Source organism: Hyaena hyaena, unplaced genomic scaffold (assembly GCF_003009895.1).
Source record: "Hyaena hyaena isolate Hyena2069 unplaced genomic scaffold, ASM300989v1 scaffold_9, whole genome shotgun sequence".
In the NCBI taxonomy this organism is placed as follows: Eukaryota; Metazoa; Chordata; class Mammalia; order Carnivora; family Hyaenidae; genus Hyaena; species Hyaena hyaena.
In genome coordinates this window covers 3,131,313-3,154,351 of record NW_024080641.1, presented here as the reverse complement: position 1 = coordinate 3,154,351, position 23,039 = coordinate 3,131,313, and the positions used below count along the sequence as shown (strand labels likewise).

General features: G+C 59.7%; 1 protein-coding gene across 3 annotated transcripts; it reads right to left on the bottom strand.

Annotated features, from left to right (window-relative positions):
- Positions 1 to 3,561: 3,561 nt before the first annotated feature.
- BBC3 (BCL2 binding component 3) lies at positions 3,562 to 11,847 on the bottom strand. Of its 3 annotated transcripts, none has more exons than XM_039251060.1 (4): positions 11,827 to 11,847; positions 7,638 to 7,926; positions 6,002 to 6,192; positions 3,562 to 3,778 (listed from the first exon to the last, which is right to left on the bottom strand). In XM_039251060.1, exons 2-4 carry the CDS (start codon positions 7,909 to 7,911, stop codon positions 3,662 to 3,664), a joined length of 582 nt encoding a protein of 193 aa, XP_039106991.1. In that variant the 5' UTR covers positions 7,912 to 7,926; positions 11,827 to 11,847; the 3' UTR covers positions 3,562 to 3,661. The 3 variants fall into 3 exon arrangements, with proteins under 3 accessions (XP_039106991.1, XP_039106982.1, XP_039106973.1); XM_039251051.1 differs by lacking the exon at positions 11,827 to 11,847 and adding an exon at positions 10,587 to 10,876; XM_039251042.1 differs by lacking the exon at positions 11,827 to 11,847 and adding an exon at positions 9,484 to 9,680.
- Between the last annotated feature and the right edge of the window lie 11,192 nt (positions 11,848 to 23,039).

Genomic DNA, 23,039 nt, shown 5'->3' with positions numbered 1-23,039 from the left:
GAAGGGAAAAGACAAGACCACCGAGGGAACCCAAGTGTTGGGGGCGGGGGTGGGCGCCTGGCTGGCTTAGTAGAGCACATGACTCTTGTTCTCATGGTTGTGAGTTCAAGCCCCACATGGGGCATGGAGCCTGTGTTTAAAAAAGTGTTGGAATCAGCAGACAGGGACTTTAAAGCAGTTATTACAATTATGCTCATCGAGGTAAAAGGAAAATCGTGTAATGTTGGAAAATAGAAGTCCCTGCATTGAGATTGGAAACAACCAAATGGACGTTCTAACACCAAAAACACAATATCAGCAAATTTTAAAATTCACCGGTAGACCTAAGAGCAGAAAGGGGATGAGCGATTCCATGCACTGGAAACACAGTAGTAGGAACTATTCAATCTAAGAGAGGAAAGGATCTTTTATTTTTTTTGTTTTGTTTTGTTTTGTTTTGTTTTTTGTTTTTAATGTTTTATTTATTTCTAGGAGAGAGAGAGAGAGAGAGACAGCGTGAGCAGGGGAGGGTCAGAGAGAGAGGGAGTCACAGACTGAAACAGGCTCCAGGCTCTGAGCCGGCAGTCAGCACAGAGCCCGACGCGGGGCTCGAACCCACTAACCGCGAGATCATGACCTAAGCGAAAGTCGGACGCTTAACCGACTAAGCCACCCAGGCGCCCCCTTTCTTTTCTTTTTTTTTTTTTTGTTTAAGGATCTTTTAAATAAAGTCTTGAAAGCAGCCTTACAAAAAAACAACATATTTCAATTAGGGGAACTGTGAGTCAGGTTTCTCATCAGAAATGAGAGGCCAAAGGCCAAAACATCCTCAAGATACCGCAAGGAAACGGTCAACCCCAGGATTCTATAACCAGTGAAGACCAGTCTTTTCCAGATAAACAGAGACTAAGAGAACTTGTCACCGGCAGAAATACACTATACAAAATGCTAATGGAAGTTCTTCAAGCTGTTCAAGCAAAAGCTCTGGCATTGCCTTGCGGAATCTGTAATGCGTGGGAATGTAAGCCCGAGCTACAAAATGCTGGGAAGGGTGGAGCGAGCGGCGGCCCGCATGGCGGGGGTCTCCGCCGCGTAAGTGGAGTGGTTCGGTGCTGACCCTGAACAGACCAGGAAGAGGAGGTAAGGATGTGTGTTTAATCCCTAGAGCAGTACTAAAGCTGAAATACCAAGAGAGAAAGCCCAAAGAATTCAAAAAGGCATTCAAATAATCCAACAGAAGGCAGGAGAGAGCAAAGAGGAAAGCACGTAAACTGATAGACCTGATGTGGCCATATCAATACTCCCACGAATTTGCCAGAAAGGGGAAGCAGGCGGTCATGGGGCAGGGAGCATCTGCTGCCACACAGCCGGGGGTCAACACCCGCACCAGCCAGGGGCCTCGGGCTCCGGGCGCAGGCATTTAAGCACGACGGACGATCTGGAGAATAAGAAGCGCCCAGGTACCCACTGTCATTTTGCTGCTTGCTTTCCCACTGGTCCCTTGCAGTGTTCTAGTTCATTCCGGCCAAGTGCTGTCCATGCTGTTGCGCGGCTACAGCAGGCCTGAGACCCTTCCGACTGCTGTCATACCGTCTCGAGTGGTTGGATGCTTGTGCGCGGCCGCTGCTAAGGGAGGACTCCCGGGAAGGCAGTCGCCAGCATGGATCTCGTGCAGCCTTTGCTTGACAAGCTGTGGCCAAATCTCTCTCCAAAGTGATGGATCCCGGCTACCTTGCCCTGGTCTTTCAGGACAAGGGCCATTCCCCTGAATCTCCACTTTACAAGCTGGGACTCCCAGGAGGAGCAGCCTGTGTCTGGGCCGGTCACGTAGGAGAGGCCGCAAGGGAAGCATTTGGCCGTTCCCTGGGTAGGAGCCCCGCTATGTTAATTATAGGCTTTTTATGCCAGGCAGGGTGTTAGGCCCTGGGGCAGCTCTGCCAAGGTGAAGCTTCACTTTGATCTTAGCCTGAGGTGCTCTCCCAGATGTCATCTGCCTCCTTGAGGGCAGGGACGCGGTCCACCTCCTTACCAACTCCTGTTCCCAGGGACTCCTCATGGTGATGCTTCTGAGTAAGTTAAAGATCACTCATTCGTTCGGTGAACAGATTGAGCTTCTAGAACATACTTCCTCCAATAGGGATGAAGCGAGGAGAAAGCACCAAAAAAAGAAAAAAAAATCCTACCCTCAGGGGACCTGGCTGGTTCTGTCTTAGAGCCTGCAACTCGTGATCTCAGGGTTGTGAGTTCAAGCCCCATGCTGGGTGTCGAGATAACTTTAGAATCTCTAGGGATGCCTGAGTGGCTCAGTCGGTTGAGCCTCAGACTTCAGGTCAGGTCATGATCTCGTAGCTGGTGACTTCGAGTCTGGCATGGGGCTCGCTGCTGTCAGTCTGTCAGCGCAGAGCCTGCTTCCGATCCCCTGTCCCCCCTCTCTCTGCCTCTCCCTCACTTGCAGTGTCTCCAGAAAATATTTTAAGTAATAATAAAATCTTAAAAAAAAAAACAACCCTGCCCTCCTTGTGGCTTTGCTTTTAATGGGATGCATGAAGGCTGGGTACATACTTTTAGCACCCATGCTTAGTCTCCCTTTGGCTACAGCTAGACAGATGTGCTCCGTGGACCGCCTCGCCTACCTCCTCCCAGCCTCCTCCAGAGGCCTGGACCAGAGCATGCAGGGGAGAAAAAAAGCAGAAAGCATTCACTGTTCCAATCTGATTTTATTGAAAAGGAAACATACAAAAATCATGTACAAAAAAAATTAACCAAACATGTACAGAAAATTCATTCCGGTATCTACAGCAGCGCATATACAGTATTTTACAGGCTGGGCCATCCCTCCCCGCTCCCAGACTCCTCCCTCTTCTGCGATTCCCCCCCTCCCTGACTCCCCGTCTTCCCCCCAGCGCTTTGCCCTGGGGACTAAGGCTGGGGCGGTTTCCGCCAAAATATCCCACCCCCCAAATGAATGCCAGTGATCACACGTGCTCTCTCTAAACCTATGCAATGGGATTGATGGGGGCGGGGGGTGGTCACGGGCAGAGCACAGGATTCACAGTCTGGGCCCCTTCTGGCCACCCCCAGATGAAGGTGAGGCAGGCACGCCCACCGCCCGCCGCCGGCTGGCTCAGGGAAGATGGCTGGGCGCCGGGCCGGGGCAGCCAACAGACCCACCCCCTTCTCTGGCTCCAGGAGGCTAGTGGTCACGTTTGGCTCATTTGCTCTTCACGGACCCCCTCCCCAGGAGGAGGGGGGGAAGCACCAGGGGCCTGAGGCCAGGCCCAAAGTGAAGGAGCACCGGGAGGGAGACGCCCCCCAGTGTCCCCCCTGCAGCTGGAACGGGCAGCCAGCACCAGCAGCCTTTCCTGAGATGGTGGTGGGCGGCAGAGGCGGGCGGCTCCGTCCCCACCCTCTCCGTCACCGCCGCCTTCAGACGCTCAGTCCGTCAGCCCTCTCTCCCCTGGCTTCTCAGCCAGGGACCCAGGAGTCCACATCTCCGTCAGTGCACCCAGGCGGGGCCGGGCCGGGGCTGGAGTGGCGCCCTGGCCTGCCCCTGGGACAGGCAGGGCTGGGAGTCCGGTATGCTACATGGTGCAGAAGAAGTCCCCCGCGCTGGCCAGGCCGTCAGGAGGTGGGGGGGTCCTGCCCCCCGAGGCCCCGACGTCCCCCGGGCGGGTGCAGGCACCTAATTGGGCTCCATCTCCGGGGCTCCGCGGGCCCTGGGTAAGGGCAGGAGTCCCATGATGAGATTGTACAGGACCCTCCAGGGTGAGGGGCGGTGTCGCTGCTGCTCTTCTTGTCTCTAAGGGGAGAGAGAGAAGGGGAGGTTGGAGTGGGCTAGTGGAGGGGCGTTGGGTGGTTAGGCCCAAGGGCAGCGAGGGGGGGAGGCACAGCCCTAAGAGCGATCTACCTTCCGAACCCGCTCTCAGAGGTGGGTACTGTTATCGTTAATTGGGCCCAAGTCCCAGTTCCTCCACCACCTGGGCTCACGTCGTCGCATCAAGGGACCGTGGCATCCTCATCAGACCAGCATGGAGAGGATGCAGATGGAATGCCCTCAGCACAGTGCCCGCACGGAGCAAGGCTTCCCCTCGTCTCCAGTTTCCAGAAAGTCACCAAAGTCAGCCAGGGCTGGGAGTGGGAGAGAAGGGAGCTGGGAGCCCGCGGTCTCAGCAATTCTAGAACAATCTGTAAAAGGACGAGAACTGGGAACCACCACAGTTCACACTCTGTGCGGAGGCTGCGTGGAAGTATATCCAGGCCAAGTTAACACCTGCCCTCCTCCGGCAACAGGACGAAGGCTTGGGGAAGCCTCCAGAACCCTCTCAGTTCCAGACTGCTAGCAAAGCAGGAACGAAAGACACTGGACAGAAGAAAAGAGTCCCCATGGGTAAAAAAAAAATTTATTTATTTACTTCTGAGAGAGAGAGAGACAGCGTGAGCAGGGAAGGGTCAGAGAGAGACGGAGATACAGAATCTGAAATAGGCTCCAGGCTCTGAGCTGTCAGCACAGAGCCCGACGCGGGGCTCGAACCTACGAACCGAGAGATCATGACCTGAGCCAAAGTCAGACGCTTAACCGACTGAGTCACCCAGGCGCCACCCCCGCGGGTAAAAATTAAAGGTGAGCTGTAGCACTCTCCCGCCCCTATCCTGAGTGCACGGCTGGGCCCTGGGCCCTGTGCTGAAAAGCAGGACCCACCCTAGTCTCATCCCCAGGGAAAGAGGAGAAGCCCATCTTACAGATGAGGACAAGGTCAGATAAGCCATCCTAACCATTCCAGTGGTGCCAGGGTGTGGGATGCCTTGCACCAGCCCCTGCCCCCTCATTACTCTCTCCTGCAGCCAGGAGGTAGCAAGGGGGGCACATCAGAATGACATTAGTCAATAAGCCTGCCAAAGGCACACTGCTGCAGGGTGCCACCTGGCACAGACCTCTCAGTGAGCAAGCTAGCAATCGTCCAGTAGGGCCGAGGAGGGCGCGGCACCCGGTCTCCACTCTGGAGCTACACACAGGTGCACTGCAGACAGGCAACATTTGGAAGAGACCAAAAAAGCTGCCGCCGCCGCCACCACCAAAAAGCCAATACAATTTGAAACATTTTTAAAAATCGCAAATATCCACCAATGAGAAACGAACAAGGCTGCTATACGATCCGGTAGAATGTTACATAGCCGCGAAAATGTATGAATAAAAGCTGCTTTGCCCACAGGGGCGGATCTCCAAGCACAATGCCGGGAGGGGAAAGTTCGGAGAGGAACACACCGTAGCGTGTACACTAAGCCAAAGGCATCCCACCCAACCTAAGCACTGTTTTGTGGCCCGATAAACATGTAGTGAAAGAATGAGCGCCCGCGGGGTCACGGGACACGCCAACTTGAGAGGTTTCCTTCGGAAAGGGCGAGAAGAGGGTCAGGGAAAGGAACAAGGGGCTTCACAACATCCGGGTTTTGTTTTTCTTTCAACAAGCAAGCAGTGCGGGTGTAACGTTCAGATTGGACAGAGCCGGGTGGTGGGCGCGCTGATTTTTGTTATTCTCTAGTCTACGTAGGCTTCAAAGACTTCGTCTCAGCGGCCGAGGTGTGGGCTTGGGGGCGGGGCCTCCCGCGGGGCGGGGCTCCAGGGCCCGCCCCCGGCCGCCCGGGAAGCGGGGTGACGCGCCGCCGGCCGCGCGCCGGCGGGTGGGAGGGGCGGGCGCGGCCGCGCCGCCGCTGCTGACTCACCGGCTATAAATAGCCCGGGATATATGAGCCGCTCCGCCGAGCGCCGCCCTCAGTCCCCGCGGCCGCGGGGCCCGGGCGCGCCGCGGCGCTCGAGGCGGCGCAGGCCCTCGCCCGCGCTGTGCCAGCCGCGGCGCGGGCCCTTCGGCGGGTCCGCGGGCCCCGCCGCCCCTCCCTCCCGCCTGTCCCCAGCGCGACCCCGCCGCGCCGGGCAGCAGCTGCCGCACATCTGGCGGGGCGGCCCGCAGCCCCCCTCCCGGGCGGGAAGTCCCACCTGCCGTCTACCCCTCCCCCCAGCACTCACCCGCCGCTCGTACAGCGCGTTGAGGTCGTCCGCCATCCGCCGCAGCTGGGCCCCGATCTCCCGGGCCCACTGCTCCTCCTCCCCCCGGACTCCCGGGGCTGCCTGGGTGGGGCCGCCCGCCAGGGCCCCCGGGGCGCTGGGCACCGGCGATTCCAGGTGCTGCTCCGCCGGCGAGAGTGAGGGCTGAGGACCTGGGGAAAGCCGGGGGCGGGGGGGAGGGGGCATGATCAGCACCCACCACCCCTTTAGGCCCTGAGGTGTTCCCGAGGGACCCGTTAGCCAGGGCCCGCGTCTCCCGTCTCCAAGCCTCCCGATTTCCTTTCTACTCCCCGCCTCATTTCTAGCGGTTCTGTTTTCCCCTTGTAAAGTCAGGCTTCGCAGCTTCTACTCCCCGGGCCACCAGAAAGCAAGAAGACTCGGTCGGGAGGAGGGCTCTCTGGGGGCGACCTGTCTAGCCAGCTAGCACCCCCGCTACCCACGTTAGTCTGGAAGTCCTGCCTCTAATCCGATCTAACTCTTCCAAAACAGGACCAAATTTTGCCTGCTCCATTTAACAGATGGGGAAACTAAGGCCCACCGTAAGAAGTGGCCCAAGGTCATATAGGGATAAGGCGACTTGACTACACCCAGTCACAAGCCTCAGGTCTCCTGCCCTCTTGTGTCCAACCACAGTGAAGCCACACCCCCGGATGTGGCAGGGGCATGGAGACCAGAAGGCCAGACTGGCTGCCTCCGAGCCCGGGTCTGGGGGGCGGGGTGGCTGAGATTCGGGAGATGCCTTCCTGCCCCACCCCCTTCTGAGCAGCCCCGAAGTCTCTTCCTCCCTCGTGCCACGCCAGGTCCTGGTGTGAGGGATCTCTAAGGCCTAAGATCGGGGCCTCAGTTTCCACACCTGCGACTGTGGGCTTGAAATCGGGTTCCCTCTTGCCCCCGCTGCCGGGGAACTCAGCCGGGGAAGTTCTCTCTCCCCGGACCTCCCTGAGCTTCAGGGGAGTCTTCCCTGCCACCGAGTGTGCTCCCTTTGGCTGGGGCTAGCAGGGCACCAGAGGGTTAACAGCCCACCCAGCAGGGGACCTTTAACCCTTCCTTCCCCAAGACTCACTTTCCCACTCTCGCCTCCCCCACCCCCACTTTCCCCCGCACAATGGCCCCTCCCCCTCTCCTTCCGCCACCCGGACTGCGGAGAGGGGCGGCCCTGGCCCGAGATGCAGATGAAGGCAAAAGGCCACCCTCCCCGAAGTCCTGAAGTGACAGTCCTCTCGCTTAGCCCACAGTCTCCCCGACCACGGTCCTCTGGGAGGTTAAGGAGACCCACACGCGGGGAGCGGGGGGCGGGGGGGGCGGTTGCTGGGAAACAGCGGCTGCCCCAGACCCGGAAAAGGCTGTGGGCTGCAACTCGGGGACTGCAGTCAGATTCCAGGAGGGACTTCCCACTCGGCCTCCCCCCGCCCCCAGCCTCCCACTCCGTCTTCCTGCTTCTTGCAACACAAAGACCACACTGGCCACACCCTCCCTGTGGCCCGGCCGGCTCGCCGCCTCCCCCCCCCCCCCACTCGCTCCCACTTCTCCAGTCCCTCGGCGGCGTCTCCTTCCCGGCTCCCAGCATCCCGGGGCGCCAGTGTGGGGCGGCACTCACCGTCGGGGCGCGGGCCTCGGGGCCGGCTGCGGGGACCCCCAGGCCAGCGGGGGCCCCCCAGGGCGGCGGTGACGGCGGGCGGGGCGGTGGGGGCGCAGAGGTAGGCGGCGGGCAGCAGGGCGGGGGCGGCGGGGGCGGCGGGCAGGCCGGGCTCACAGAGGCCGCAGGACACGGCCGAGGGCACCAGGCGGCTCAGGGGAAAGGGGCGCGGGCCGTCGCGGGCCAGGCCCTCTACGGGCTCCGGGGAGCTGCCCTCCTGGCGTGCTCGGGCCATGGCGCTCCCTGGGGCCTGCAGGACAGGGGGAGAGGGGCGCGGTCAGCAGGCAAGTGCAGAGGACACCAGGGCCCCCACAATACACACATCCTACCTGGGGGACAGGGACGTCCCCACTCCTGCACGCGGCCATCAGCACACGGGGGCTGGGGGGGCCAGGGAAGCCCAGGGATACAGGGCCCGGATGGGGGACTGTAGGTGTGCGCGATGGCCCCACAAGACACACACCCACCCAGGGGCTGACGCCGGGCGCCTGGCTGGTGGGGACAGCCTCGGGCGCACGTGGTGATGGGCACACACGAGGGGCAAAGGAGGCACAGTTGGGCCCTCACAGCAAGTCCAAGGGCTCACAGGGGACCCAGATGGAGGAGTCTCTGGGGTGTGTGTGTGTGTATGAGAGCTGGCGGCCTCACAGCACAAACTCACCCAGCCTGGGACTCACCCGGGCCACCGGCCTCGTGCGGCTAACTTCCGCAACACGGTGACAGGCACACAACCAAGCACACACAGGGACGTGGGGACTCATGCAGGACCCAAATGGAAAAGGAGGCCCCTGGGGCTGTGCGAAGGGCCCACGGCGCACACACAGGACTCACTCCGGATCGGCCAACCTGACCTCCTCCCCCCTCAGCTCCCGTTTGCACAGAAACAGCGAGATGGCTCCAGTCTTGGCCACGGCCACCCAGCGCAGGACGCGCACACGCCAACCACAACGTGGACACACACAGGCACGCAGACCACCAGGAGTAGACACACAATGCACACTGGCTGGTGGGACCCGTCCCCTCCATCCCTGTGCCCACACACACACAAACCATCAGAGCCTCACACACTGCCCGACTGTTGTTATGCTCGTGGACACACACATACACAATGCAGCCATCGCAAACACAGAAACACACTAGACAGGCACTGTCAGACTTCGCAAATACACATGCCCCTCCCCACACACATATGCACCCGGGAGGTAAGCCCTACACACCCATCAACATGAAACAGACATCCTCGGCCACAAGCAGCCCAACACAACCGAAACACGCCCCCTTGTCACCAACTCTCAGCCCCCAGGACACATGTCCCCAGACCCAGAAGCGTCACCACACACACCGGCCACGGCACACGGGTGCAGGAGAGCAGCCATCAACTCAGCCTCCTCCACCAACTGTCAGCCCCGGACACACGCGCGCACGCACACACCACCGCTAACTCTAATCCCACCCAGCCCGGACGGCGCACCTAAAGCACCCACAGAAAACACTGGTCTCACGTGACCGACATAAACACTACACAGACGCAGCCCACATGACACACATGAGCCAGCCGATCAGAGAGAGAAGCCCCTCAGACCCAACACACACACGGGCTCAGACACAGCCCCATCCAAGAGGCTGCCAGCAACTCGCACTGACTGCACTGCTCAGACCCCACAGAGCTGAGATCCTCAATTCCCAGACACGGATGCCAGACACACAAGCCAAACACAGACCGGAGACAGCCCCCCGCCACACACACACACACACACACACACACACACACACACACACACACCCTGCATAGAACTCACGCACGCACCTGGACGGAACACAGTCGCGGCATTCAGCTCCCGCCCCATCACAAGCGCCGAGCTGAAATAGAAGCCCCGGGAGATCAACACAGTCACCGACGGGCCACACGGTCAAGGCACACGAGCGCGTGCAAGCACAGCACATGGAGCGAGACACACGCAGGTCGACCCACAAGCATAGCTCACTCCAGCAGCACGCAGACACTCCATCCACACAGCGTAGCCCACGCAGGCGACGCGGACCCACGGGATCACCCGCACACAGCGCGCGCGCACACAACTCTCACGGAGAACACACACACACACACAGGTACACCACACATAAACAACACCCACCCCTCGGGCATGGCGCACACAGGCAGAACCTCGCAGAAATACACACGGGGACTCAAGCCCACACCGCGACGGGCCGCAGCCCCCACACTGCCCTGGACGGACACCACCACTCCCTGCAGACCCCAGCACAAACTCGGAGACAGACACACGCACACACCCAGGCGAGACACCTGCAGATCCACAACCCCGCACACGCGCGCTCCCACGGCGGGCCCAGACTCCCCCTCCGCTGTCACAGGCCCCCCCCACCCCGCCGCCGCCACGTGCGCCCGCCCCGCCCGCCAGGCGAGCGCGGGGCCAATAACCGGCTGTTGCTGGGGCGCAGCCCCCGCCCGTAGGAGCCGCAGACTCCACGGCCCGCGTGCCGCCCCCTGTCGCCGCCCCCAGCGGGCGCGCGCCTGGGGTGTGGCCGCCCCTACAAGCCGGCCCCCCCCCCGCCCCTCCCGGACTGCGGGGGCCGGGGCAGTCGGGGTCGACTCACTTCCCCGGGCCCGCACTGGCCGCCAGGGGGCGCTGCCGAGCCCGCACCCCATTGTTTGTAAACAAACCCGCCAGACCGCCGAGGCACCTGCGCTCCCGGACCCTCAGCGCCTCCCGCGCAGCGCCCCCGGCCCCCGGTCGCAGGTGGGGTGGACGGTGGGGAGAGAGGGAGGCACGCTGTGGGGATGCGGCGCGCCCCCACTGCTCTCCCGAGCGCACTCCTGCCACCTCCTCCAGGGAGCCCACCCGGCCTGGCCAATCGCGGCCAGCGAGGACTCGGGGTGCGCACACTCACCCCGGGGGCATGAACACGCCGGAGGGGGCGGTGATGGGGGGCGGGCGGCTTCCTTCAGGAGGACGCGCCCGCCGAGCGCCGCTCGCTGCGGCGGCTGCTGCTGCTGCTGCTTGCTGCTGCGGCTGCTGCTGCGGCTGCTGCTACTGCTGCTCTAACTGCAGTGGCGGCTGCTGTTGCCGGAGCTGCCGCCGCTCCCGCTCGGGCTGCAGGCGCGTCCGCGTCGTGGCCGCCGCTGCCGATTTTGCCGCCGCCGCCGCCGCCGCCGCCGCCAGGCGCCCGCTCGCATGTGGCTCGCGCCGCGTCTCAGGCCGCCCGGCGGATCCCCGGCCCGCTCGGCGGCCGCCCCGCCCCGCCCCCGCCCGGCGGGTCCCACGCCCCGCCCCCGCGTGACGCCACGGCCCCGCCCGCCCGCCCGCCCGCCGCGGACAAGTCGGGACTTGCAGGCGCGCGCCGCGCCCCCTACCTCCGCGCGGGGGTTTCCCTGCAGCCGGGGGCGGGGCGGGGCCCGGCCCCGGGCGAGGGGGAGCGGCGAGGCGCGCGGACGGGGGCCGCCCAGACAGCAGGACAGCCGGACTCCCACGCTGACACACTGACACACTGACTGAGACCCACAGACACGCGCCCGGAGACTCGTACGCGGACTGACCGACTGGCGCTCCGGGGTACACAAAGTCACGTGCTGACGGGGCCACGGGGACAAGCCGCCTCGCAGGCACACGGCCACGCTCGCACAAACGCACACCCCACGACAGGGGCGTGGATGTGCAAACTCCCACGCCGGCTGGGGCGCACACTCCCACGCCCAGACGCAGACACACAGGCCGACGCGCCCGGGAGGGTCACAGGGACACGCAGTCCGCCGCGATGGAGGGGCTTGGGTCGCACAAACACCCACGCTGATGGACACATCCAGACCCACAAACTGTGCTCACAGACGTCCCCACGGAGCAGGCACCCCCCCACCCACACACACCCCCACACACTCACAGGCTGAGAGCTTCTCAGGAAATACACACGCTTCCTGGTAGGCGCCGCTGGAAACACACACACACACACCTGTCACAGGGACACCTGGACACAGCATGATCTAGGTGACACTCCCACTCCCCCAGGGACACATGCAAGCACCGGCACCAGTTCCCAGCTGGCTTGTTACAACTGTCAGAAATGGACCTTCACAGACATAGACCGAGTCAGACATCAACAAAAATTGACCCCCCATACGGTCACAAAGTCACACCTGTAACAGGTTCCCCGGTAACTGGCCCAGTGACAGGACTCACTCTGGAGCATGCACACCTGGCCACACTTGCCACAGATCTGACGGGGCACCCAGGGCAAGAAGGAAGCCCCAAGCACCGAACGGGGACATGCCCGGGCAGCCCCAGCACTGACGTACACCCCTGCCTTCTGGCTTTCGCTTCCCTTTCTCAGTTTCTCTTTGTCACTCTTTCCCTCTCTTGGACTTGGTGACCCCATATCCTTCCCTCCCCCCAGGGCTCTGAAGCTCAGTCTCCTCTACACCTTTAGTTCCCTCTGTGTCACACCTTGTCGCTAGAGGTCCAGTGGCCTCTGAGTGCCCAGCCCTGGGCTGGCTGAGAAGGGGTGCCAGACCCGAGCAAAGGGGGGCTCCTCCCGACTCTCAAATGTGGCTCCCCCAGGGGGGGGCCAGATCCCTCTGTTTCCCCAGAGAAACAGGAAATGCACATCTCCTGTGAAGTCTCCAGACTTTAAATATTGGGGTGTTGGGGGGCGCCTGGCTGGCTCAGTCCAAAGAGCATGCGACTCTTAAGCTCCAGGTCATGAATTCAGGTCCCACCCTGGATGTAGAGCTAACTTACTTACAAAATAAATAAATATTGGGGACTAATTCAGCCTCCCTCCCTCCTTCCCTTCCCTCATTCATTCACCTCCCTTTTCTTCCTTCCTTTCAGTGTTTTTAAACCTGTGGGTCATGAGCAAACCATGGATTGCGAAATTACTTCTGTGGATCTTACTGTTTTTTACTGAATTTTATTGAGCTGTACTTACACGTCATTAACTTCACTCCTTTTAGGCATAAGGTTTGGTGAGTTGGGATAAATGTATGGTATGTGTGTGAATGTGCATACGCTGCCACCACCATCGAGATTGAGAACACTTCTTTTTTTATTATTTATTTTTTTGAGCTTATTTATTTTGAGAAGAGAAGAGAGCATGCGCACGAGCAGAGAGAGGAAGAGAGAGAGAATTCCAAGCGGGCTCCAAACCTCCGTGAAGAGCCCAACGCAGGGCTCGAAGTCACAAACCGCGAGAAGAGATCATGACCAAACCAAGAGTTGGATGGTTAACCCGCTGAGCCCCCCAGACAGGCACCCCAAGATCTGGAACACGTCTCTCACCCAGAATACTTTCCCGGTGCCTCTTTATAGTCAAACCCTTGACCTGTGACTCGAGTGGCTCATGACCAGATGCAAAAAAAAAAAAAAAAAAGATTATCATTTAAAAATATCATCAAGTCGGGGCGCCTGGGTGGCTTAGTCGGTTAAGCGGCCGACTTTCACTTAGGTCATGATCTTGCGGTTCGTGGGTTCGAGCCCCGCGTCGGGCTCTGTGCTGACTGCCAGCTCAGAGCCTGGAGCCTGTTTCAGTCTGTGACTCCGTCTCTCTCTGACCCTCCCCTGTTCACACTGTCTCTCTCTCTCCTAGAAATTAAAAAAAAAAAAAATCATCAAGTCAAAGGAAAATGCCGTTTTGTGGAAAATGCCTGTATACCTACTGAAAACATACCAGGTCTCACCGAGCGTGTATTTGTGCCCATGAACCAAGTTTAAAGGTGTTTGAGGAAAGCTGCTTTAGGCCTTTATAAGATGAGATCATGCAGGAAAGTCAACTAACTGCGTGTCTGACACGCAGTGGGCACCTCATAAATGTTAGCTATTGTCACTAGTAATGCTAATTACTGCCGGTGTTTGCTCTGTGCCGGGCGGTGATGGGAGACAGCCCCGGCCCCGGGCTTGCTCACAGTCGATCCTTACTTACGATCTGTCCCCTCCAGCTGCCTAATCTAAGACTGGACGCCAGGAAGCCAAATGGGCCGGAATGTTCTGAGAAGAAAAAAAAATGAGTGTAGAGAATGGTGGGGAGAGGTGTGGGCCGAGAGTTTACCAGGCCATCAACATGGTCACCAGTTAAGATCCTTCCCACTGTCTAGTCCAGATCCTGTTCCAGATTCTGGCCTCCTAACACCCAGGACCACGGGGCTCAACCTCAGGAGCCATCGTTTAGATCAGTGAGACGAACGTGTCCAGTGTAAGGCAACAGGGAGTAGGGAGGACTGTGGCTAAGTGGAGCAGGTGCTTTCCTTCTAGAGGCGTACAAACTGCGATGGCAAAGAAAAAGGAAGATTGTGATTGGCTCCGAGGGCGGCCTTTTTTGAGGGCCCCCTACCCTAGGGGCCCAGGGAAGAAGCCCCAGCCTCCCCACCCTCATCTTCCAGACTACATTTCCCCACCTCCACCTCTACCTGGCCTCCTCAACCGACTGAGCCACCCAGGCGCCCCCTCACCTCTACCTGGCCTCCTGAGGGACCAAGGGACTCTGTCTTCTAAGTTCCTGGAAGAGCATGATGGGCCTCATCCCACCTCTGCCTCTGGTCCCTGCTCCCCTGGATAGGAGACCTCTGCTAGGGAAGTAGAGGTTAATAGAAATACAGACAGAGAGGGGCGCCTGGGTGGCTTAGTCGGTTAAGCGTCCGACTTTCACTTAGGTCATGATCTCGCGGTTCGTGGGTTCGAGCCCCACGTCGGGCTCTGTGCTGACTGCCAGCTCAGAGCCTGGAGCTTATTTCAGAGTCTGTGTCTCCCTCTCTCTCTGACCCTCCCCTGCTCACGCTGTCTCTTTCTCTCCTAGAAATAAATTAAAAAATAGTAAAAAAAAAAAAAAAAAAAGAAAAAAAAAAAAAAAAAAAAGAAATACAGACAGAGACAGGAAGACTCAGCTCAGGGAAGTGGAGAAAGTCAGAGCCTGAGGGAGGGGCCAGAGGGAGAGAAAAGGAGAGGGCCCAGGGGTGCGGTGGTCGACAGGGGCCAGGGCGGGCCAGGCTTGGCATGGACCGGGGTTTCTCAACCTCCTCTCTCTGTGGGGCCAAATAGGATTCCTTGTCATGGAGGCTGTCCTGAGATTTGTGTGGTCCTCCGCTCGATGCCCTTTGTGACAATCATAAAATGTGTCCACACGTGGTTGCCATGTATCCCCTGGGAGGCGGAATCACCCCTGTTTGAGAACCGTTGGCTCAGAGAAATCCGTCAGGCTCCCCACAGCGGCTGCCCATCCCCCCAGAGCCCGCTTGCAAGAACTCACCCAAGAGAATGGACTCTGGGTCTAGATGGCCTAGGTTAGAATCCCCGGCTGGGCCACGGGTTAGCTGTGTGGCCTTGGGCCAGTCGTGTGCTCTCTGAGCCTCAATTTCCTCATCCTTTTTAAAAATATTTTTTTTAATGTTTTATTTATTTCTGAGAGAGAGAGAGGCACCGTGAACAGGGGAGGGTCAGAGAGAGAGGGAGATACAGAATGTGAAACAGGCTCCAGGCTCTGAGCCAGCTGTCAGCACAGAGCCTGATGTGGGGCTCGAACCCACGAACTGTGAGATCATCACCTGAGCTGAAGTTGGACGTTTAACTGACTGAGTCACCCAGGCACCCCAATTTCCTCATCTTTGACTCAGGAGGGCACAGGCCCCTGCTAACAGGATTCTGAAGAGTGAGAAGGCCAATAAAAAATGAAGCTCTGGGGCCTAGTGGGTAGTTTGTGACACGTGTCCCCCATCATTCATACTGCCAGAATCCCAAACAAGGGTTTCAAGCTAAGGCTCTCAAGTTGGGGCAGGGGTCTCAACCCAGTGGTCTGCAGCCTGGCTACTAATGCACTTGGCTTGACCGGCACGGTTCCTCATCTTGAATATGGATGCTGCAGGGCGCCTGGCTGGCTCAGTCCTAGAGCAAGTGACTCTTGGTCTCCGGGTCCTGGGTTCGAGCCTGACCGTTGGGCAAAGACATTACTTAAAAAAAATAAAGATGATGAAAAAAACAAAAATAGCTGTGACCAAGAAGGCCTCTCGAAGGGACTTTCGACACAGTGAAGGGATAAAACACCCAGACTCTGGAGCCGGGCTGCCTGGGTTCAAATGATGACCTTGACCAAGTAGCTTCCTCTCGGATTCCTCTCTGGGCAAAGAGGGTCACCACGGGACCCAAAAGGGAATGCGGGAGTCACACGGGTTTCTGTTTGTAACGCACTCAGAATGGTGCCCCCGCAGTAGGAAGTACTGGTTTAAGAAAATAGCTGGGCCCGCTGGTTTACTGTGGACTCAGTACCTTCCCCAGTACCGTGTATGCCATTCTGGGTAAGGAGATTTCTCAGCTCGGGGAGTGGGAGTTGGGACGGACTTAACTTTTCACTGCAGGGCCGGAGCCCTGGCTTTCCACGGTGGGGATGGGGGGGCCCCTCCTGGGTGGGTTCCCGGGTGCTGCTTGCCTCCCGGGGCCCCGGAGGCCGGACCGGAGCCGGGTGGGGGCTGGGCGCGGGCGCCGGTGTCCGCGGGGTCCGAGCGGCCGGCGCGTGTGAAGGTTACCGCTCCCCGGCGGGGCGGGGGCCGCGCGCGCTGTTGCTGGGGTCTGCGGGGCCTGCCTGCGCCCGCGCCCCCCCTCCTTCCCGGCCAGCCAGTGAGCGGTACCCGCCGCCGTTGCCAGGGGAAACTCGCCGCCCCGTTACCCAGCAACAAGCCTGGCCCAACCAGGCGCGAGGACCCCCCAGGCCCCGCCCGCCGCTGCCCACCGCGTGCCCAATGCCAGGCGGGCAGAGCCGGCCCGGCTCCCGGAGACGGCGAGCGCGCTCATTGGCCGCCGCCGCGCCCGCCCGCCCGGATCCGGGGGAGCCCTCGGCGCGGGGGGCGGGGAGCCGGGCCCCGGGGAGCTGCCGGGCGCAGGGCCTGCAGGCCTGCGGCCGGCTGGGGTGAGGCCCGGGCTGGGCACCGGCCCCTCCCCTCCCCCCCTCCCCGCACTCGCGGGGCGAGGATGGGCACTTGGGATGGGCTGGAGACAGGGGCTGCGCCCGCCGTCCCTCCGCCCCGCCAGGAAGGTACGCAGGACTTGGCCTTGTGAAAACAGGGACCGCGCGTTCCCCTCCCAGGGGAGACCTGCGCGTTCTGACCCCACGAAGGCAGGGGTTATTTGTCCCCTGTCACCCTCTTCCCCACCGCTCCCCCGCCCCCCCCCCATAGGATTCAGGCATCTGGAAAAAGAAGCTGAGGATTCCCTGTTCCTCCGAAAGGGACCCGGTGTCCTAACCCCAAAATAGGAGTGCCCCCCCCAGCCCTCTCCAAAGGACCCAGGCATGCCCATGCCCTCTGTGACATCAAGGATGAGCCCCTTCACCCGGGGGGATGTTAGTTTCCTAGCCCCAGGAAACAAGGGCTGAGGGCGCCCCCAGAAGGGGACTCCAGGCCTGCCTGATGCTGTGAAAGTTAGGACGCAGCATCCCGGCGCCCCTCCCAAACCCGGACTCAGGCCTTTGGCAGACCTTGAGACCCCTTAGAGCCCCTGGGCATCCGGGCCCTCTGCAGTAGTACAGGCAGACCCCCGCTGCCAACAGGCCCCAGCCCCTCCGGTGTCTAACGCATCCAGATGACCACCTGCCCAGCCCCGGGGTGCAGAGCTCTAGTTCCCCTCCCCTCTGAGCCCTTTTTCCCCAGCGTCCAGCCTGATCAGCTCCCAAGGCCCAGACATCTGACCCCACAGCTGCGTTCTGTCCCTGGCACTCACCCCCCCATCCCCCCCACACCAGGGTACCAGGCCTCACAATGCCCAGGACCCGGGAGTCTAAGCCCCAAGTGTCTCAGACCCCCCCCCAAACACCTGCCGAGGTGACCCAGGCCCTCACGGTGCCGCAGGGGGCCTCTTCCCAGTTCCCAGCCCCTGGGATGCCCTGGACCCCGGGTCTGGAAATTCCCGCCTTCCAGTGCCTTTAGTTGGCCACCAGGGATCCAGGGCTGGGAGCCTCCGGCTTCAAGGGACCCTGATGTGAGTCCCCAGGCCACCCCAGAGAGGCTCAGAATCCTCAGTTCCCACCCCAGGGAGGCCCACGTTGCAGAGCCCCCAGCTCCAGACCCTGGTGCGCCCAGGTGCGGCCGCTCCTACCCCGGTACCTGGGGGGGGGCGGAGTCGAGGATTACTCAGCCTCCAGAATGAGGCGATGACATCATCCTGGGGGGGGTGACTAATGGCCGCGCTGGGGGGGGCGGGGAAGTTTACCCGGTAACAGCAGCTGCCGCATGGCCCCGCCCCCCAGGAAAGGCCGGGAGGGGGAGGCATAAACACACACACACACACACACACATATACACACACACACACACAGAGGAACCCACTCAGCACACCCACCCCCTCCAGCACCCCACACTGCACACCTCTTACTGGGGCAAGGGCAGGGATGAGGGCAGTGTTTGTGCGACTGTGTGTGTGTGTGCTGGAGAGTTCTCTGGAGGTCCATTGGGTCAGTGGGCTGTGTGTCCAGGGGTCGCCCTAGGAGGGGGGTGGCTGTGTCAGGGTGCGCGCGGCATGGCTGCGTGTGATTGTCAGTGTGCTATCGTGTATCAGTCGATTGTGGGGGTCAGTAAGGTGGTGCTGGGGGGTTAGCAGGCTGTGTGTGTCCCACTGGGTGGCTGCGACTGTGACTGCGTGTCAGTGTGGTGTGCTGCATGTGAGTGTGATGACGTACTGTGCGTTGTTTTGGTCAGAGTGTCGTTTTGTACAAGGTGCTGGCGTGCATGGGTGAGGTGGTGTGCGTCCATGTGATTGTGTGACACTGGGATTGTATGTGTGGCCGAGTGACGCGGGTTCGCAGAAATGCTGGCCAAAGTGCTGTGTCATTGTACCCTGGTGTCAGTGGATGCACCGCTGTCCCATCGCTGTGGTGTTGTGTGCCCTGTGACACCGTGTGCCACTGCTCTCTGCTCTGTGTCCAGGGGAAGATGTGCATGAGCGGTACGGTCCCTGTGTGTGTCTGGACAGTGCCGTGTATAGAGGCATTGTGTGTGTGCATAACACTGGCATCGTATCTGAAATGTTGTGTGTCCCTGTTACTACTTGTTACCGAGAGTGTGTGCATCTGTGTGTCATTGTGATTATGTGTGTCATCGCGGTTGTGCTGTCAGGGTGATGTTGTGTGTCCGTGGGACTGTACGTGTTATAGGACGGTGTGTCTCGGCGGCGTTGTGTGTCGTTGTGATTGTGTGTCAGTGGGATAAATCGGCTGTGGGTTTATGAGGGCGTCGCTGTGACCGTGTGTGTCACCGACCTCGTGCGTGCTCGCGACTCCATCACGAGCATGGCGTGTGCCTGGCCGATGTGGTCGTGTGTCAGGGCAACGCTGTGTGTCGTTGTGGTTGTGGGTCCGGGCAGTGCTGTGGGCCGCGTCTGCTGCCCGCGCGATGCCGCGTGTCCCGGCGTGTTCCTGGTGTGTGTGTGTGTGTGTGTGTGTGTGTGTGTCACTGTGACGGTGCGTGGACGGGGGTCGCGGCTGCGCGTCCCTGGGACAGTGTACGCGTGTGAGCTGCTGTGATTGTGTGTCAGCGCGCTTCGCCGGGTGTCGGGGGAAGGTGCGCGCGTCTCCGGGCCTCCTGCCCGAGAACAGCGGCGCCGCTTTCTGATTGGCTGCGGCCTCGCCAGTGAGCAGCTCGCGAATCCTGCGGTAACTTGGTAACTCGGGAACTCGGCCGCCGCCGCCGCCGCCGCCCCGGGGATGGGGGGCGGGGAGGGGCCCCCCGCCCCCCCCCCGCCCCGCCGCCCCGCGCGCGACCCCCGCCCCCAGCCTCCCCGCCGGCCCGCCCCCCGCAGGCTGCGGCCCCGTCCCCTTGACTCTACCTCCCTTCCCCTCCGTCTCTGTGCCTCCGCTTCCCGCGTCTCTGCCACTCGCTAGGTCTCTGGCGCTCCCTTGTTTATCTCCCCTACCTCCGTGTCCCTGCCGTCCCCTTCTCTGTCTCTGTCTCCCCATCCCGTCACTGTCTCTCTTTATCTCTGTCTCCCCATCTCTGTCTCTCTCCATCTCTGGCCCTCCGGCTGACTTGGCCGAGCCGTCTCTCCTCTCCGTCTCTGCCTCCCCTTCCTCTGCCTCAGTCTCCCCATCTTTGCCTCCCCTTCCCTTACCTCTTCCACCTCTTGTCTCTGTCCCTGCCCCCCTCCCTCCCTCCCCCCACCCCTTGTCTCTCTCCCTCCCACCGCCGTGCTCAAAATTCACTTTTCATTCTGCGGAGACAGCGAGGGGGGCTATTCGCTGCTTCATCCTCGCCCCTCCCCGCAGGCCCCGGCTTCTGGCAGCAGGCCCCACTCAGGGCAGACTTCAGGAAGGACTTCCCGCCCTGGTTCGGCACCGGAGCTTTATCGCTCGGGCCAGGCGGCCCCGTGGCTTCCGGAGGCGCCCGGGCGCGATGAGCTCACTGCGAGTTGGCTGGGATTTCATCAGCTTCCTCTGCCGGAGATGCCCCCGCTCCTTTTCCCGCGCGGGCCGGGCGGGCGAATCCTTCGGGCGCCTGCTGCCCCCGAGCGGCAAAATGCGGAAGCGCAGGCGCCGCGCACAAAGTCCCCCCCTTGGCTACCAACCGTGTCACCAGTTTACGAAGGCCGCAGACATGAACCCACTTAATCTTCACGACGACCCCATGGGGGCAGAGGCTATTTTCTTTTAAAAAAATTTTTTTAAACGTTTTATTTATTTCTGAGAGAGAGAGAGAGGCAGCATGAGCAGGGGAGGGTCAGAGTGAGAAGGAGACACAGAATCCGAAGCAGGCTCCAGGCTCCGAGCTGTCAGCACAGAGCCCGACGCGGGGCTCAAACCCCTGAACCGTGAGATCATGACCTGAGCCGAAGTCGGGCGCTTAACCGACTGAGCCACCCAGGCGCCCCTGCAGAAGCTATCTTCAATCCCGTTTACAACGGGTAAACTGAGGCCAGAGAACTGAGGTCGACCGCTTAAGGTCACCCAGCTGGTGAATGGAGCTCTTTGCGGGCTTACATGGGGGAAAGACGGGAATGCTTGTAACCACCAAGATGTCTGTGGTCGTTTATTCTTACATTCATTCATGCATGCATTCATTCATTCATCCATTCATTCATCAGCAAAGGTTTACCAAGAGACTCTTCTGTGCCAGACACAGTTATAGGCACCAGGGATAAAACAGTGAAGAGAACAGACAAAAGTCCCTGTCCTCATGAGGCTGATCCTCTGGATGGGGGGATACAGACAATAAAGAACATAAATAACTAATAGAAAGTGAGTCTTGGAGTCAAAAAAGGAAGCAGGGAAGAGGGCTCGAGAGTGTCGTGGATGGTCTTATTCACTAGGGTGACGAGGGAAGGTCGTCTTGAGAAAGACATAGGTCACCAAAGGCCCAAAGGAAGTGAAGGGCCAAGGAATGCCCAGACAGAGGGAAGAGCAAGTGCAAAGGTCCTGAGGTCAGAGTGGGCACATTCTGAATGATGAGAAGGTACTATGTGGCTGGAAGGGCTAAGAGTGAGTGAAAAGACGGGGGGTGAGAGGTGAGGTCTGAGAGGGGGTTAAATCCAGATGAAGGCTTTAGCTTTTACTCTGATGAGGTGGGAGCCACTGGAGGATTCTGAGCAGAGGGAGGTGAGCAGACTTAGTTCTAACAGGCGCCCTCTGGCGGTCAAGTGGGAAACAGGCTGTGAGCAGAGAGCAGGGGAGCCCAGAGAGGAGGCTACCGTAATAAACAGGCTGGGGTGGTGGCTGTGGGGTCAGATGGAAGGGGGAGCCGACCGGAGTGGCTGAGGCATTGGGTGTGGATGTGAGGGAGGGAGAGGAGTTCGGGGGGACTCCAGGTTTTGGCCTGAGCATCTGGGAGAATGGAGGGGCTGAGACAATGATACCCCTACTGTGTGCCTGACCTCATTCAGTCCTTATGACTATCGTGAGCGGCGGGAGGGGGTAGGGGGGAGATGGGGCAGGATTCTGGATTTAGCCAGATTTATAGACTGTATTTTGAAAGTAGAGTCTACATAATTGGCTCAGTACTAACGGTGGATTCGATGGATAGCGACAATAATAGCAAAAACATACAATGTGGGGCGTCTGGGGGGCTCAGTGAGTTGAGCGTCCGAGAGGAGCAGGGGAGGGGCAGAGAGAGAGAAAGAGAGAGAATCCCAAGCAGGCTCTGCGCTGTCAGCGCACAGCCCGACGTGGGGCTCGATCTCACGAACCATGAGATCATGGCCTGCGCAGAAATCAAGAGTGGGACGCTCAACCGACCGAGCCCCCCAGGCGCCCCCCACCCCGGCACTTCATTTATCTTATTGAGTCCTTACATCATATTATCACAAGCACCATTTTCCATATGGGGAAACTGAGGCACAGAAACGTGCCTGACCTTGCCTGGCACAGGACTATTAATTATAATAGGTTTATGACAGAGGTGGTGGAGAGGCCTCTGGGAGTCAGAAAGACCCCTGTGGGTTCAAATCCCTGCTGGACGTGTGACCTTGGGCGGCTCACAGCATCTCTGGGCTTTGGCGTCCCGCTTTGCAAAACGGGGCTTAGGAGTGTTGTTGGAGCAGGGGCTCTGGAGTGAGTTTAGGAGATAATTCACGTAACCCAAGTGAGGCCGCCTGTGTAGACAATGCTTTTTCAACACTGAATGTTAACTACCTGGAATTAATAAATGGGGAGCTCAGTTGGTTAAGCGTCCGACTTCACTCAGGTCATGAGCTCATGGTTCGTGGGTTCGAGCCCCGCGTCGGGCTCTGTGCTGACAGCCAGCTCAGAGCCTGGAGCCTGTTTCGGATTCTGTGTCTCCCTCTCTCTCTGACCCTCCCCTGCTCATACTGTCTGTCTGTCTCTCTCTCAGAAATAAATAAAACATTAAACAAAAAGCTTAAAACAATTTTTTTTCAGTGTTAGTATGGACTCTTTTTCAGGGTTGGGGAGACAGCAGCAGACAAGCCAGTTGGGACTTAGAAACAATCGTGATAAAACAAATACTTATTCAGTCATCCGGAGGGCCCTCCACGTTTTGAGTGTTGTGCCACCTCCTCCAGGCAGGACCCGCTGATTGCCTCTCTGCCTCTCCCCAGCGGCAAACGAGTTCATCATGTCTGTACCTCTTCCTGAGTGGCTTTGCGTCAGAGAATGGGCGGCCCTTTGCCCTTTGCCTCCTATTATGCCTGGTGGGGTCTCCCTTTCCACCTTGTAGGGGGTGAGTGGGGCCACCATATTTCTTACCTCCACCTGGGATGCCCCCATATTGATCTGGCTTGACCCCCACGTTTCATTCTAGCCTCTTCTCAAATGTCATCTCAGAGAAGCCTTCCCGAACCATCTCTGTCCCCTCACCCAGCCTTACTTCGCTCCCCAGCGCTCCTTTTAACACATTCATTTGTTTTGCTATTTATGGTCTGTTTCCTCTTG

Excerpts from the sequence above, each read along its gene's own strand:
- BBC3 (XM_039251042.1), bottom strand. The coding sequence starts at position 9,507 with ATGCCGCGACTGTGTTCCGTCCAG. Across the intron at positions 7,927-9,483 it reads CGCGACTGTGTTCCGTCCAG|GCCCCAGGGAGCGCCATGGC; the intron begins GTGCGTGCGTGA and ends CCTGTCCTGCAG. Across the intron at positions 6,193-7,637 it reads CCGAGGCCCGCGCCCCGACG|GTCCTCAGCCCTCACTCTCG; the intron begins GTGAGTGCCGCC and ends GGCTTTCCCCAG.